Source organism: Anabrus simplex, chromosome 3 (assembly GCF_040414725.1).
Source record: "Anabrus simplex isolate iqAnaSimp1 chromosome 3, ASM4041472v1, whole genome shotgun sequence".
In the NCBI taxonomy this organism is placed as follows: domain Eukaryota; kingdom Metazoa; phylum Arthropoda; class Insecta; order Orthoptera; family Tettigoniidae; genus Anabrus; species Anabrus simplex.
The window spans coordinates 81,814,055-81,831,585 of NC_090267.1; the positions used below are offsets into that span (position 1 = coordinate 81,814,055).

The 17,531-nt window shown below is 37.3% G+C and overlaps 1 protein-coding gene across 3 annotated transcripts in view; it reads left to right on the top strand.

Annotated features, from left to right (window-relative positions):
* Nucleotides 1-11,992: 11,992 nt before the first annotated feature.
* LOC136867033 (CAAX prenyl protease 1 homolog) overlaps nucleotides 11,993-17,531 on the top strand; it is a 121,149-nt gene continuing 115,610 nt past the window's right edge. Inside the window, exons 1-2 of one of the 3 annotated variants that reach the window (XM_067144131.2) lie at nucleotides 11,993-12,115; nucleotides 12,333-12,550. In XM_067144131.2, the coding sequence (XP_067000232.2) occupies nucleotides 12,461-12,550 (90 nt within the window). In that variant the 5' untranslated portion in view covers nucleotides 11,993-12,115; nucleotides 12,333-12,460. Of the gene's footprint in view, nucleotides 12,239-12,332; nucleotides 12,551-17,531 lie in introns of all 3 variants that reach the window. The other 2 variants (XM_067144130.2, XM_067144129.2) reach the window with 2 other exon arrangements.

Genomic DNA, 17,531 nt, shown 5'->3' on the forward strand with positions numbered 1-17,531 from the left:
ATGAGCTCACCGCGAATATAAACATCATTAACTCTTTTCAAAGTACCGCTCAATTCACTATATTCAATATCTCATCAGAATTCATATTATATGGATCAACAACTATAATTTATATCGACGCATACTTCTCTTATCAAAGTAGGAAGATATTAAGCCTGTATCTATTTACATTGGGTAAAAGTTTACGTCGTATCCGCACGTTAACCTACAATTCAATATACTACATATTCTCGTTTGAAATATCTCATTTCACATTATGTACGGCAATATTCTTTGAAAGAAAGCTAAACATTGCAAGCAAAGCACATCATTTGCGAGTGTTATCTTTCCTACACATGGGAGTGTTTATTAGTTACGGAAGATTACCTAAATCCATCAGTTAAATATCAACATTGGTACATTCGCGCTGAAACTCGATATTGAGATCACCTCTCGAAGATATATCGACCTAGCTCTTTTACAATCACCATCGACAACTTGATATCAAATGATATACATATAACTACAATTTAAGAAAGGAAATTTGTGAAATTTAACTTAATCCATCTGCGTTTCTGGACTGGGATGGCTGCTTCCTGGTTCTCCTAGGACGTTCATCTCCGGGTTATCGCTGCATCATGACCGGGCTGCGGCCACGATCCTCGGGTCCGTAGGAATGGTTGGCGGGTTACCGTCAGACTCTCATCCCATCTTCAGTCTAGCCGGTCATCACGTAGCTCTCGAAGACATTCATAAAACACATATTTGAAGACATCATTAGCTTGACAACCATGCTACTCGTATATCTTCCTTAAACTATACTTATGTTGAGCAGAGTAGGTTATGATGTGGCAAACGTCAATATTTTAATTTGAATTATCTTAAGAGGTATCTTCAATGTTGCCGTGTCTTCACTAGATACATTAATTGATTGATTTTCGTCTTCAGTAATAAATCTTTGATACTCTAGTTTACTCGGAACCTGCGCTCCACTATTTACTTCGTTTATTCCTTTTTTTGATACTCCGCTTGGGATTTCCGTTACGACTACGAAAAATATATTGTCATAACTTTATAATGCAATCTGGTTTTACAAAAATTTAGGAAGTATCCCTTTTAAATCTTCTGTTCCAATTGCATATCAATTCATTCGTAAATCTCTTCCTGGTGACTTCATGCGATGTTCACCCGTTCCTATTTTTGTTTCTTCCAATTAAAAGTCACTGCATTCGTCTAAATCACGGCCATTTGGATTCCACATGTCTGCACTTTCTTCCAAGATATTCATGGCCTATTTAATTCTGCACGTCTGTATATTACATGTCGTATTTTCTGCCGCATGATTTCCGACACTTTATCGCTATTCATGGCAAAACGAGGATTTTAATATCGCGATTCTAAATCACCAGGGCAATGAAATGGTACAATATTATATTATTCCCTACGTCATTTGCATATATTAAGAAAAGTAACGGACCTATTATACTACCCTGTGCAATTCCCTTCCAAACTTTCTCTTCCTGCGATACATTATTTCCTACTTTGACTTTCTGAACCCTTGATTTTAGAAATGTTTTTATCCAACGCGTAACCCTTACGTCCAACCCTATTCCCTCCAATTTCTTTAATAATATTCCATGTTCCAGTTTATCAAAGGCTTTGGAAAGATCTATGGCTATGCAATCTAACTGACCTCCTGATTACAACTGATCTGATATGTCCTGCTGAAATCCCACCAGTTGTGCCTCAAAAGAAAATTTCTTTCTAAATCCATACTGGCTCCTCATGAACCAATTTTTATCATCACATATCCCTCTGATGTACTTTGATATTAAACTCTCCAGTATTTTACAAACTACTTGTCAGGCTGATTGGTCTGTACCGGTAGTTCTCTGGTTTCCTTTTATCACCCTTTCCTTTAGAAGTTGGTATTATTATAGATTCCTTCCATTCCTTTGGTATTAGAGTGTAATTTATGACATAGTCAAAAATAAATTTTAAATAAGGAACTGTGTACCTCCCCATTGTCTTTAATACCTCCCCAGTAACTTGATCACTTCCTACTGCTTTTCCTTGCTGAAGCAGTTGGGTTTCTCTGAAAATATCTTCATATGTGAATGAGAAGCTTCTTATTTCCCTATGTGTCTCTCCCTCTCTATCTTCTGTTACGGTTTCCAACTCCTGACAATCTTCTACTGAATCTCTGAATATCTCACCTCTGGCAATATTCATAAACCTTTTGTGAAAGAAGCTTTATCTCTTTCCCCGCTCGCCACTTCCATATTTCAAAATACCCGTACTTCTCAGTTCGCTTATTTATTTCCACGCAACCACACGTAGCTTCCACTTCTCCACTCCCGACACTTTAGTCTTCCTTTCTCAGTTACATAAGCTAGGTCTTTGACTTTACATCAGCTGCTCTTGGCTGCGGTCGCGTGTATCTCCTCCTCGCACCGACCATGGCGCCAAAAGCGCCGCCAGTGTTCAGTGATCTAGTGCATTGTTTATGTGTTTTTACGCAGTGTGTTCCTTCTTCGTCTACCTTCGATTTTAACTTATTTTCGTGCTACTCCTGGCATGTATTTCCGTCAAGCCAGCCCTGTTCCATTACTAGTGCTTTACATCTACCTACCTGTGCGCCTGCCCTGTGACATCACGTACTATGTTACTCAGTGTCATGTTTAGTTCTATCAAATACAGTAGAGACAATTTGGAGCTCTCTCTAGCGAGTAGACCTGAAAACTACTGATTCTGTCATAAGAGCACGTGTATGTGTGTGTCAAGTTTTTGGTGTTATTTGTACGTTTTCAGTGAGTTGACATAATTAAATAGAAGCGTGTGTTATTCCTTGAAATCTCCTTTCAACATGATGGGAATGGTATGTGCTGTGTTTGGCTGCAGTAAATATGAAGTGGAGAAGAATGCGTGTCTTTCTTTCGCTACCCTCGTGACAAGAAAATCGCCGTAAGGCCTGTCTGTGTCGGTGCGACGTAAAGCAACTAGCAAAAAAAAATTGTGACAAGAAAATGTAAATAATATTGTGTTTACGTATATATTCTTCCAGTGACAAAGAGATTTTTATATCTTCTGACCTTCTCGACCCATATTTTAACTGGCTTAAAATATAATACGCATATTTTATTGTTTAGTGCAGCAGTTGACCTTCAATACCGATGTGTTGTTGTAGGTGTGATCTGTGGGTTTTGAAATGTCACAGAAGTAATTTGGATTTGGATAAGGTGTACGAGAAAGAAGAAACGTTACACTTATATAAGAGTTATAAGATCTGTTCAGATCATTTCCTGGCCAGCGACTTTAAAAATCCTCGATTATACACCCAAAGGTATGTTACATTTTTACTCTAATTTTACGTAAATATTCCTCAAAGCATCACTATCGACAACATTTTCATACTTTTCTTTCTTTATCCCTCTTCTCAGATTAAAGCCGGGATTTTATGATTTTCTTTCCGTTAGTAGGCTTCATGTTAAGAGGGAAATTTTCCAGCTTTTAAATGTTAATTCATTGCATCATGTGTGTAAGTAATGTGCCGATATTTTTATTGAAAAGTGTCTTAATGTGATTATACAATGTTTCTTAAATATGAAAAAAGGCGAATCCAACCGTAAAAGTTCAGGCAGGAATGCTAAAGGAAAAAAAGTAATGCATTAATGAAAAATCAACCCATTTCACAGCAGTCCATTTCACATCTTGTTTATATGTCTAATTTCAGTCTTAAAATAATAACCTTTTAAATAATTCTTCATTCATTTATCCAGAATTGCTTTAGCAACTTCGAAGTTAATATCTCAATAATACTTTCTTTCTAGACGTAATTTATTTATCCATTTTCGTATATGCATTTCCATTGATATTTGAATTTAGTGCGACTTTTCAGGTCAAGTCACTAGGAGCGCCACCATCGAATTGTCTCCCATTTTATCAAGGCTAAATCTGTAAGTGTTGCGTATTGTCTCTACTGTATTTGGTTCTATCGATCTTATTATTATCATTACCCTCGCTTTGCTTCTTCTTCTTCTTCTTATTATTATTATTATTTTTAACATCGTTATGCCCTACTCAGGAGCACGGTTGAACTTGCTTATCTGAAGTGTTGGCCTTCTTTTCCTCCTCAGTCTCTCCATCTTCTCGCTGAGCTTCTTCCTTCCTTCATCTGTCCAAGTTATAGTAGCTCTGTTGTTGGGTTGGTCTTCAAAGTGGTGATTGTCGATTTTGGTTCTGAATTTACATCTGTCCTGTACAATGTCTTCTGAGATGTTGATTTCCTGGAGATCTGTTTCAATTTTTAGGAAGCCAGCTGTTCTTTTTTTAAATGAAAGGGCCAAGTTGAGAATTCTTTTAGTTAGCCTGTTAGTTTTCATTCTGATAATGTGTCCATGAAATTTCAATCGTCTTTTCCGAAAAGTGTGAGAAATTTTTTCAGAATAACAATATATCTCCTGGGATGATTTTTTTCACCATATTCCATCTATACAAACTGGGCCGAAAGATTTTCGTAAAATTTTCCTTTCTTGTTCCTCAATGTCTTTGGGTAAAGATCCGCCACCAATGATTAAGGCTTCTGAAGCATATAACGTTTCAGGTTTGATCACTGTATTATAGTGTCTAAGTTTTGCATTCCGAGATATTAATTTTTTTATTATAGCTGTTCAAAGTAATCCTGTACATATTCTGTAATTTTGAAATTCTTTCTTTATTTGCTTCGCGGTTTAAACCAGTGGGCTGAATAATTTCTCCCAAATATTTAAATTGGTTCTTTTGAACAAGTTTGCCAAATTTAGTTATCATAGGTTGTCCATCTAAGTATCGTGAGTTTCCTTCCATGTACTGAGTTTTCACATACGAAGTTTGGAGTTCCGTTTTGATGGCAATTTCATGTAGTTTTTCAATGAAATTTATTGCTTCTTGCCTATTATTGGAAAGGATTGCTATGTCATCAGCAAAGGCCAGACATTGCACGTGAATTCTGTCTTTACGTAGTCTTCCAAGGGTTATTACTTTAGTTTCCTTTTCCCAGGTCCTGATTACTTTCTCAAGTATCAAGTTAAACACTAAAGGGCGATAAACCATCCCCTTGAGGGACCCCGGTGTTAACAGGAAAAGGCTCAGATATTTCGCCTAGGAATTTAACTTTTGAAGTAGTGCCAGTTAATGTTTGTTTGATTAATTCTCTTGTTTTTTAATCCACTTGATATTTTTCTAGAGTATTAAAAAGTGTTTGGCGGTCTAAAGGGTCATATGCCTTTCTGAAATCTACAAAAGTAATGACTGTTTGTTTGGTTTTGCGCATTTGGAGGATAGTTTTGAGATTAAGGATTTGTTCTGTAAAATATCTTCCTTTTCGGAAACCTGCCTAGTATTCACCAGTTACATGGTCTGTTTGTATCTCAAGTCTAGTGAGCAGGGCTTTGAAAAAAATTTGTAAACAACTGATATCAAGCTAATTCCTCTATAATTATTGATGTTCGTTTTATCCCTTTTCTTGTGTAGTGGATGGATTAGCGCACATTTCCAGTCTTCCGAGATTTCTTCAGTGATCCAAATGTTCTCAAGAATCGAGTGGATTTTCCGGGCTACGCTGTCACCTCCTATCTTCAGCATTTCGGCAATTATACCATCTTCTCCCGGGGCTTTGTAATTTTCGAGTCCATGGATTATTTCTTTGACTTCTTCCAGTGTTGGGGGTTCTGAATCTTGATTAGATAAGTGTTTTTCAAAGGTGAGATGTTCTTTATGGGATAACCAGTTTAAAAGATCCTGGAAATAAACTGCTAGAAGTTTGGATTTCTCTTGATTATTCGTTTCCAATGTGCCATCTGGGCGTTTGAAGCACAGACCAAGTGCCTGATAATTTGATAATTATTCTCTGAAAGTTTTGTAGAAGTTTCATGTATTGTTTTTTGTAAAATCTTGTTCAATTTCTGCCAATCTCTAGTGTTAGTATTTGCGTTTTTCAGACCTGATAATTTTTCATGTTTGTTTCTGTATGTTGGTGAATTCCTGCCAGGTTTTTTCAGTTTTATGAGAATTCCAATTCTGAAAATTCTAAAGTTCTGGCCTTGTCGCAGGTTTCATTCCACCACCTATGTTGGCGTAAGAAAATAAGATGGCGGGCAATAAGCAACTAGCTGTGTGTGGTTCGTGCATAAAATCAATTACTGCCGAGGACGACTACATCATCTGTGACGGTAAGTGTCATAGAAAACATCACAGAGCGTGTGTTAAATTAAATAAACGGGAATTCAAGACACTAATTGAGGACAAATCAAAGAAGTGGTATTGCGGCAAGTGTGATAGTGTGAATGGTGATCTGGCTGTAGGGCCGAGTGACCATAAGCTTGGGGATATGGAATATGTAGTTAGGGACATCCACAAAAGGTTGTGTAAACTAGAAGGAATCGAAGCTGAACAAGCGGAAATTAGAAAGTCGGTGACCTTCTGTGCTGAGAGTTTTGACGATATTAAGCGTAGGCTGCACAAAATAACTGATGACTTTAAAAACGCTATGGCAGAAGTAGCGGCATTGAAGTCTAAGGTTGCTGTCCTCGAAAGGGAAAAGACAATAGCAGACGAAGAAGTCTCTAAGCTTAGAGAGGAAAATCAAGACCTCCAACAGTACGTCCGGAGGAACAATGTAGAAATTCATGGACTGCCTCAGCTTGGTGACGAGAATCCAGTCGCAGTTGTGAAAGCACTTGGCAATGCGCTCGGTGTCGAAGTGACCGACAGTGATATTGATGCGTGTCATCGTCTACCCCAAAAGAAACAGGAACTCCCTCCTCCTCTCCTTGTAAAATTTTGCAGCCGGTTAAAAAAGGATCAGCTGCTCGCAGCAAGGAAGAATAAATCAACTCTAAGCTCAAAAGATTTAGGTATCCAAGCAGCTAACCGAGCTGTATATATCAACGAACATCTGACATCGGGGAATAAATATCTCCACAAAATGGCCAGGTATCTACGGCAACATGGATATAAATATATTTGGACAAGGGACTGCAAAATCTACGTAAGAAGGACTGAAAACCATCGATCAGTGCGAATTAGGAGCATTGATGATATTAGAAAGTTGCAGAGCGAAGACACAAGTGTAACGGCACAGCCAAGATATCATACCAACACTCGTTAATGGCAGTACCTAAGTGTTACAACAAATATTCCATTTTTCCATTAGGCTGTTATGAAATACAATACGATTCCATAAATAATTTTGTTTTACAGAACATCAGTTCATATACAGTTGCTTCTCACCTGGACGGAAACAGCTCTACTGGCCCGTCAAAATCTTACAGTGCGGTTAGGTGCTTGTACCTAAACAGCAGGAGTATCCGAAACAAACTTGAGGAAATAGAATTTCTGTTGCACATTATAGGCCAGGTAGATATATTGGTTGTGACAGAAACTTGGGTAAAAAGTGAGGAGGCTAAATACTATAATATACCAAATTATAGAAGCATCTTTTCACACAGAGACGGCAAAGCTGGAGGTGGCTTAGGTATTTACATTTCGCACTGTTGGAAAGCAAATGTGAAAATGAATTGTGAACTTGATCATAGCTTGATATGGGTTGAAATTTATAGGGATAAATTTAGTAGTAGTAAATATAAAAGTATTGATTTAATTGCAGGATATAACCCAAATAGGAATAATGCCATACCATTTCTAGCATCACTCGAAAATTTTATAAGTAAAACAACTAACAATTTATGCCTATTTTGGGGTGACACGAATATTGATATCTTAACTAGTGACCAACTAAAAAGAAAATACATGAACCTGCTTTCTTTCTATGATTTCAAGCAATGCAATAATGTATATCCAACACGAATATGTGATACCACAAGCACTTTAATAGATCATGTGTCTATAAATAATTCTGGAATATATTATTATTTATCAAATGTTGGTAGCTATATAAGTGACCATAATGTATTAATATTTGATATTCTTTTGCCAAATTCTAAATCTCCATCACAATCGCTTGAACTGAAAAGGCTGAAAGCAACTAATGTAGACCAAAATAATGATAGACCTGAAAGTAGTAATATCACTGAACATAACACAAAAGTCATAAACAACATTACTAGTAGAATTGACATAATGTATAATTCCTTTATTGACCAGCTACCGCTTGGTACACAAAAACAGAAAGCACAAAGTCATCGAACACAAAGAACTGGTAGCTTGCCATGGATATCTCCTGAACTTCTCAGCCTTATTAAGCGACGTGACATTTTACATGCAAAACTTAAAAATCCCACCCTAAAGAATAACATCAATCTCAATCAGGAATATCGCAGGTGTAGAAATAATGTGACAAATCTAAAAAGGAGCTTAAAAAACAAATATTACTCTGAAAAATTTAGAATTAATAACAAGAACCCAAAGGAAACGTGGAAAATAATCAATGAAATCATACATAACAGAAAAACAACAAAAGGCGATAATTGTACATCTCTAGAAATAGATAACAAGATAATTACAGACAGTCAGGAAATATGTGAATCATTAAATTTATATTTTACAAATATTGCCAAAACCCTGGCTTCAGCAATTCCTCCCCAGAGCACTGAAACACTTGCAGTTCCTAGTTACTTGAACTCATTTTACCTATATCCAACTGATGAAACAGAAGTAAGATCTATAATATCAAATCTAAAAAACAAGAGTAGCTGTGGGCAGGATGGTATAACTGCCAACTTTCTAAAAGAATTCCAGGATTCTTTAAGTGGGATGCTAACAGATATCATTAACGAATCCTTGGCATCTGGTACATTACCTAGTGAGCTAAAAGCAGCTAAAGTAGTTCCTGTCTTCAATGGTGGGGACGGGAGGAATCCTAGTAAATACAGGCCTATCTGTATTCTTTCCATAATCTCCAAAATATTAGAAACTATTGTTAAAAAGAGACTTCTCACTTTTTTAAACAAAAATAATTTCTTTTACAATGCACAATATGGCTTTCGTGAGAACTCTAACACTGAAATAGCAACCGTAGATCTCATAAATATGCTGCAAGAGTCAATAGATTTTAATAGTTTTGCTGGTGGGTTGTTTATGGATCTAAAGAAGGCCTTTGATACAGTAGACCATGAAAGACTGTTAGCTAAATTAGAGAGAGCAGGAGTTCGTGGTGTTGCATTGAAGTGGTTTGATAATTATCTGTCCGATAGAAAACAGTATGTAGTGCTGAATAACTGTAGGAGCTCAGCAATTAGGGTAACCCATAGCGTTCCACAGGGGTCAGTATTAGGGCCGATTCTCTTCCTAGTCTACATCAATGATATTGCAACTTGCCGCTTGAAAGGACGTATCACACTGTATGCCGACGACACAAACTTGTTCTATACTGGTAGTAATATAGACTCCATTGTTAAGGATATGCAGGAAGACCTCAATACTCTGTGCTTTTGGTTTCAAGCGAATAAATTAACTATTAATGTGCAAAAGACTAATTATATGATAATGACAAAACAAGGTCAGAATGAAATCCCACACAGTAAAATATATATGCAAAATACTGAAATAAAACTAGTTAGAACTGTCAAATATCTTGGGTTGGTGATTGATAGGAACTTGAACTGGACAGACCATGTTGAATACATTACTAAAAAGATCACACCTGTTGCAGGAATTTTAAAGAAACTTAGTTATCTTATCCCACAACATCTTCTAAAACACATCTACTACTCTTTAATTCATAGTCACCTACAATATTTAAATGTAATCTGGATGCGCTGTAAGAAGTCCGACTTGAATGAGCTAATGGTAGTACAAAATAGAGCATTTAGAAATATACTTAATCTTCCCTACTTAACACCAATAAAATATCTATACCTAAGTGCTAAAATACCACCCCTAAGCATGAGTGCAGAATTCAATACAGCTGTACTCATGTATAAAATAAAACATAAATTTATACGACACAACACTACATATACTCTGAATTCTGACAACCATCCATATAGTACTAGGCATGCAAATGACTTTGCCTTATACAATGTTTGCTCTTATAAATATGGTATAAACAGCTTGAAGTTCTCTGCGATCCAGTTATTTAATAACATCCCTGTGGAGATAAAAACAGCACCAACTTTGGCAAAATTCAAACAAAGAGTCAAGCATTATTTTTGGGAAAGGTACAGTGCTGTTTAAATCAAAATATCAGTTGTCATTTAAGGCATTCTCCCAAACAATCTTGCAAATTGTCCGGAACTATTCTTCTCCCCTACAACTTTTATGTTATGTAAATGTAAATACTCTGTAATCTGTTCTTGTACCTCTGCAACTCTGTGTTATGTATATATACTGTAAATACTCTGTAATCAATTCCTGTACGTCTGCAACTTTTGTGTTATGTAATTGTAAATAATCTGAAATCTATTCTTGTACTTCAGCAACTCTTATGTAAATGAAAATACTCCATAATCCATTCTAGTACCTTTGCAACTTTCATGTTACGTAAATGTAAATACAGTCAGAAATAATTCTCTGTAATCCTCATATTGATGATGTACATATTTTATATGTTGTATGTGTTTATATGTTCAACCATTTACTAATTATCTTATATACACAAACTATATTTTGATGTGTAAGTGCCCGCCAGAATGTAATGTCCTGTACAATTCCTATGTATGAGCCTGCAGGCTCGTTGGAATTAATTGAAATAAATGAATGAATGAATGAATGAATGAATGAATGAATGAATGAATGAATGAATGAATGAATGTTATTCTGGGTTTGGACCTGTTTGGTTGGAATTTGACCTTGATTAAAGATAGATGGTGGTCAAAGTCAATGATCCCTTTTTTAACTTTAACATTCATAATTTCTTTTTGATTTTTCTTGGAAAGAGCCACATGATCTAGTTGAAATTCTCCCAAGTGAAAATTTGCGGATCTCCAGGTTGTTTTCTTGTGTGGAAACGCCTGGAATTGTGTTGACATTAACTTGAGATCAATCTTTTTTTTTTTTGCAAAAAACAATTATTCTTTCTCCATTTTTATTAGTTCTGTTGTGCGCTGGGTATAGTCCTACCATGGTCGTGAAATTCTTTTCTCTACCAATTTGGGCATTGAAATCTCCTAACAGAATTTTTATGTGATGATTTGGAATTGTGGCTGTAGTTTCTTCTAGCAGTTCCCAGAAGTCTTCCTCCATTTGTGAATGTTTTTGATTGACAACGTTCTACGCGAAACAAAAAATTCTAACACAAACACTTTGAATTGAACATGTAACAATATATCTAAAGCTATAAAATATTTCGTAAACTCCGACGTTTTGGCTGCGTGGTTTGGATCATGTATGTATCAGCTTGCATTCGGGGATATGGGTTCGACCTCCATTCGGCATCTCTGAAAGGGATTTGCGCGTTTTCCGTAGTTTCCTGTTTTCACACCAGTAAAATGATGGGTTTGTACATTAATTAATGCCACGGTCGCTTCCTTCCCATCCCTAGAATTTTCCTATCCCATCGACGCTATAAGACCCGCCTGTACCGGTGCGATGTAAAACAATTTGTAAAAAAAAAGAGTTCACAAAATATCAATCATTGTCACAATAAAGAAATATACAAAAAATTATTTCGCATATAATTAAAAGGTAATGCAATTTCTAAACTTTAACGTTCAGTAAAGTACCCGGCATGGAGCAATTTTATATTTTATATTAAGACACTCTATCTGACCTATTTATAGCAAATGCTGTGGAGCAGCACTGATTTTCTAGCAGATTTTATAATTTTTCACTAATACATGCGTCATATATCTGTAATGTAGATGATATAAGATATCTTTGTCTACAGCTAAAAAATAAGTCATCTGAGCGATAAAATGTGATATATTATTGAGTGAACGTCTGTCAGTTTATCAATTTCCTTTTTGTTATAAAAAGATGAATAGTGTTGGGAAATTTTGAAATGACGTGATTTGCAGTGGATATCCATTTACTCGTGCCTGTTTTCGCCATTCAGCACCACCAGATATCTCCAATCAGTAAGTGGCTTAATTTCTTCCCTACCCTGAAGTCGATCTAGTTATTCTAGTTTATGTCAATGGAAATACTGCATTTATAAATCTTCTTTGACTGCCGGCTTGATGACACTTGGTAACACCTGGTGAGGTTAGGGGAAAATTACGTTTATAGTTTTTCTCCTGTGTTTTCGATTAAGCGGAGGGGAATCTTCACCCCTCAGTTCTTTTTCTTTCTTTTTTTTATAAGGAGAGTACTTGACTCTCCGGTGTGTTGTTTTTATTTTCAACTAATTTGTTACACAGTATTGTTTACAGTGGCACGTGCCGACAGTGTTTATTGTATGATACCTTTACTTTCAGGCCATTTGGATTCAAAAATGATAGTTTCCGATTTGAAAATACTTTAATTGAGTCCAGCTGAAGATTTTGGAATCCAGGGATAGATCTTCTAATACGAGAACTGTTCCGAAAACTGGGAATTCTGAGCCATGTTGTCCGTGGAGGATAAATTGTATTACGGTATTCTGGCCTTCATATGGGTGGAATATGTTTGGGAGTTGTACTTGTCGCTACGACAGGTCAGTATAAACACTATATCCGTTTGTGAATTCTTTAGTCTTTTATGGACTAAGGTATTGATAATAATTGGGTAAATCATTCCACTCGAGGGTTTTGTTGGAAGATTATTTCCTTACAATTGATATTGATCACTATTCACTACAGGGTTTTTGATGTCTTAAAATCTCAAGTTGACTCAAATATTTTAAATTTGTCCCATTTTGTAGAACCAATGCAGTAGCCTTTGTAAACTGTAATACATAAATATGTACAGATATATTTTCTGTATACACTGAAAGATCATACTCAAGTAATTATGCACTGGAATGGACTTTGAAGCCTACAGTTTACTATTTTTATGTGATTTTTTCCAATAATACCTTAAAACTTGCCTTTTCTTTAACAGACTTTGGTATTAAAAAAAGTTTTTTTTTGTACTTCCTAGTGTACCATTAATGAACATCTAGAAGGCAAATGGATAATGTTATATTTGACTCTTTATGTCGTACAGATCTTACTTAGGATGAGTATTAGTAGAATTCGTAGAACTCCTGGATTTTTAGGATATGAACAGTTGCTCAAAAAAATGAATGTGTGTTGTTGTTATAACTGTTTTGGACAAGTCCCTTTGCTGCTTGCTTTACGTAGCACCGACACAGATAGGTCTTATGGCGACGGTGGGACAGGAAAAGCCTAGGAATGGGAAAGAAGTGGCCGTGGCCTTAATTAAGGTACAGCCCCAGCATTTGCCTGGTGTGAAAACTGGAAACCATGGAAAACCATCTTCAGGGCTACCGACAGTGGGGTTCGAACCCTCTATCTTCCAGATGTGAGTTCACAGCTGCGCGCTCCTAACCGCACGGCCAACTTGCCCGGTGGACAAGTCCCATTGGTGGGTTTACATGAGAATCTTTACAGCACTGTCAGGGATTTTAAGTATATATTACAGGTTACTCTGCTCATTCTTATGAATTGTGGCTCTGGTCTCAATAATTAAACAAAGAAGAAAGTAAAAATTTGCCCCGGGATTTAACTTCAGTCTCTACAAATAAAAACAGATGGGAATATCTTAGAAAGAAACTGAGCCACGTGTTAGCTGTGCGGGTAAAGAAATTGGGTTGAACTGATGGTGTGGGTTTTGGGAACTGGTGTACATTCAAGTCCTCCTAGCAAGCATTTTTTAATACCGATTCCTCGTTGCTAGGAGAGATGAGGACTTGACCATACACAGATATCATCACATTTATTTATTTATTTATTATTTACATTGTTTACACCCTCATTGGAGCACCAATATCAACCTTATACAATAAAATCTTAGAAAAATAAGTGCATAAAAATAAGTTCATTTTTTAAAACTTGATAATTTCTTCTTTTCCCAAAACTTCTTCATTTTAGATGATCTTTCAGCCCGTTCTTCTGCTGATATAACATACTGCTTACGTTTTGATGTTTTAAGTGATACCGTAGTTTTATACGGGGTGAAGCGAAATTCACGCACTCGGGCGTTGCAGCACGACTCCTCACATGCCAGCAATAAAAAAATGTCTCTCACAAAAGTTGGTCCTGCGAGTATATCAGGCAGAAAAAGGACGTTGAAGAGTGGCAATTTGGCAACACTGTAACCACATGTAGGGCAACTACCTCTGTCAGCACATATTATTTGTGCTGTACAGTTGGTGCAGTGGATAGAGTTTTGGTTTAGCATGCGGGAGGTCGAGGGGTCGATCCTGGGTTGAAGCGTCTTTTTTTATTTATTTCGTAAATGTAGTCCAGGTGGTATGGTATCTGGCATCTTAATCGTCAACAGTGATTGCAGCGGGTTCTATAGACACCATTTGCATTTACATACTACGATCCTAGAAATGGACGAACAATCGTTTTCATGGGTCAGCTTTGAAAGACGCCCTTTCCACGTCGTGGGCATGAATTCATTTGCATCACTTCATATACTAGATGCGAAATCTGTTTTCTTTATACCCTCCTCCACTGGGTTCACAGATTAGTACCGTATCGTATCGTAATCTGTTTACTCTCCAAGGTCGATTATTCCCACGGACTCAGCGAGGGATCCCACCTCTACCACCTCAAGGGCAGTGTCCTGGAGCTTCAGACTCTAGGTCGGAGGATACAACTGGCGAGGATGACCAGTACCTCACCCAGGCGGCTTCATCTGCTATGCTGAACAGGGGCCTTGTGGGGTGATGGGAAGATTGGAAGGGATAGACAAGGAAGTGGGAAGGAAGCGGCCGTGGCCTTAAGATAGGTATCATCCCGGCATTTGCTTGGAGGAGAAGTGGGAAACCACGGAAAACCACTTCCAGGATGGCTGAGGTGGGAATCGAACCCACCTCCACTCAGTTAACCTCCTGAGGCTGAGCGGACCCCGTTCCAGCCCTCGCACCACTTTTCAAATTTCGCGGCAGAGCCGGGAATCGAACCTCTGGGGGTGGCAGCTAATCACACTAACCACTACACCGCACAGACAGACCTCATAGATTAGTACCAACTATTGTTCTTGCCTCGTTCAGGTCCATTATATTTCGCTAGGGCCTTACGTTACCAGTAGGCCTAGCAAAGTATTTGTTGTGTTCAGCGTTACAAAATGTTGCAGATGTAGGATACATGTGACGTAAGATACGGGTGTCTTACTATATTACAGTATGTAATGTCCTATGGAAATTAGCAAATAAAAAATGCGCCTCAACTCAAGATCGACCTCTCGACCTCCTGCATGCGAACCCAAAACTCTATCCACTGCACCAACTGTACAGCACAGATAATATTAGCTGGCAGAGGTAGTTACCCTACATGTGGCTACAGTGTTGCCAAATTGCCACTCTTCAACGTCCTTTTTCTGCCTGATATACTCGCAGGACCAACTTTTGTGAGGGACATTGTCTTATTGTTGGCATGTGAGGAGTCGCGCTGCGACGCCTGAGTGTGTGAATTTCGCTTCACCCTGTATCGCACCCATCCATTGCCCGGGGATATTGAAGGTTCGTGGGTGTTGTAATAAGCCTCGGCCAGAAAGCAGCGGTGACATATAAGTCTCCACCCAGGGCATGGACGTTCAACAATTATTTATGCAGTTCGACTAACATTTGACGCAAGATACTTATGATCATAATGATATTATCCACTAGACTATGCAAGGCTAAATGTATCTCATTTAAATAAGAAGATGGATGTTAGTTTCTTGGAAGGATTCTTTTCCAGTTTAATGAAGTCAGATTTAAGTTAATACAGTGCTAAATACATCATAGGATGATTGGATAATAGCTAAAAATACGAAATGAAAGTATCTGTTGGCTAATATTTATAACCCATCATTATCAAAATCGTAATTGAATTGAAACATAAACTTGATGGAAACGAATACGGAACTTGCTGTAGGCAATTCATCGTTAATTGTTACTAATCGTCACCCATCATGAATAAAAAAATGGAATAAAATTTTAACATCAAATTCAGTTCACCTGCTTTTATCATAAATTATCCAAGATTTCATCTTCAATGCCCAACACTTCACTCGTTATCTCATAAATAGTCTAATTGCTAACCAACTTGAGTTCCCTAATGGTGACCAATTATCAGTATGACTATTCATAAAGTGCGATCATACAGTATAAAATACGTAATAATTGGATCTTATATTGACATAATTCAATCAACAACAACATGTCCCAGGAATCCGCATCAGCCACCTAAAAAAATATAATATCTAGCTGATACAAATAATCAATGATCTAAAAGAATTATTAACAGCATCTGCTTCCACCGGCACTGCCCTCCTGAAAGAAAGTCTTGAAAGCACACTATCCACAAGAAACATACTATAAGCAACTACGCAAGAATACAACCTACTACCAGGTGACAATAATTTGATTGGTATGACCTTCTACTGTACACATATTACACTTATTAAATGTTGAAGACTTCTTGTTAGTGACCATTCCTTCAAAATTAATGGTATCTGAACCGTACCATGTCGCAAAAACAGTGTTTCGATGACCATACATCAATCCCTACTCCTGACCTTCGGACATATTACACAGTAGAAAATAATGACAACATAACTGCTTGTCTATTCTGGGTTCCTAATTTGTATGATGAACACTTAAGTCCATTTCTTAACCGTAAGTTCATTGAAATCACGAAGAATTATTTACCACACTCATTATGTCTATATCTCAACGAACCACTTTTCCATAACAGCATTAATTCATCATAAAACATTTTATCGACGACCCTATCCTTACTATTCACCATATTCAAGCACACCATACATATTCACACTTTACTTACCCAAGAAAATTCACAAGCATTTATCCGAAGAATTTTATCATCATCACCAATGTATCACAATCAACGCAACACTAATATCACAAAATATTCGCGACTACACAATGAACGCACATGGTATTATTACGCAACAAGACCTTCTACAAATAAATATTAAATTACATCACCTCACAAAGTATTTGTGCGATACTAGTATGATTCATAAGTGAGGACAACGCCTTCTTACATTCACCGTAAAACGTGAAGAAAATTCCTGGTAACTCATGGTAAGACACGCATTTACAAGCTAAATCTTGCGTATGACAGATAATCTCGACGTTATAACATCAGACTTAACCGTAATCACAAGTAAACCGGGCGAGTTGGCCGTGCGTGTAGAGGCGCGCGGCTGTGAGCTTGCATCCGGGAGATAGTAGGTTCGAATCCCACTATCGGCGGCCCTGAAAATGGTTTTCCGTGGTTTCCCATTTTCACACCAGGCAAATGCTGGGGCTGTACCTTAATTAAGGCCACGGCCACTTCCTTCCAACTCCTAGGCCTTTCCTGTCCCATCGTCGCCATAAGACCTTTCTGTGTCCGTGCGACGTAAAGCCCCTAGCAAAAAAAAAAAAAAAAATCACAAGTAATTGGGCACTAGTGACAATCGCATTAGGTCAATCAAGTTGTTTAAAATTTATGTCACTTCATCATGAAGAA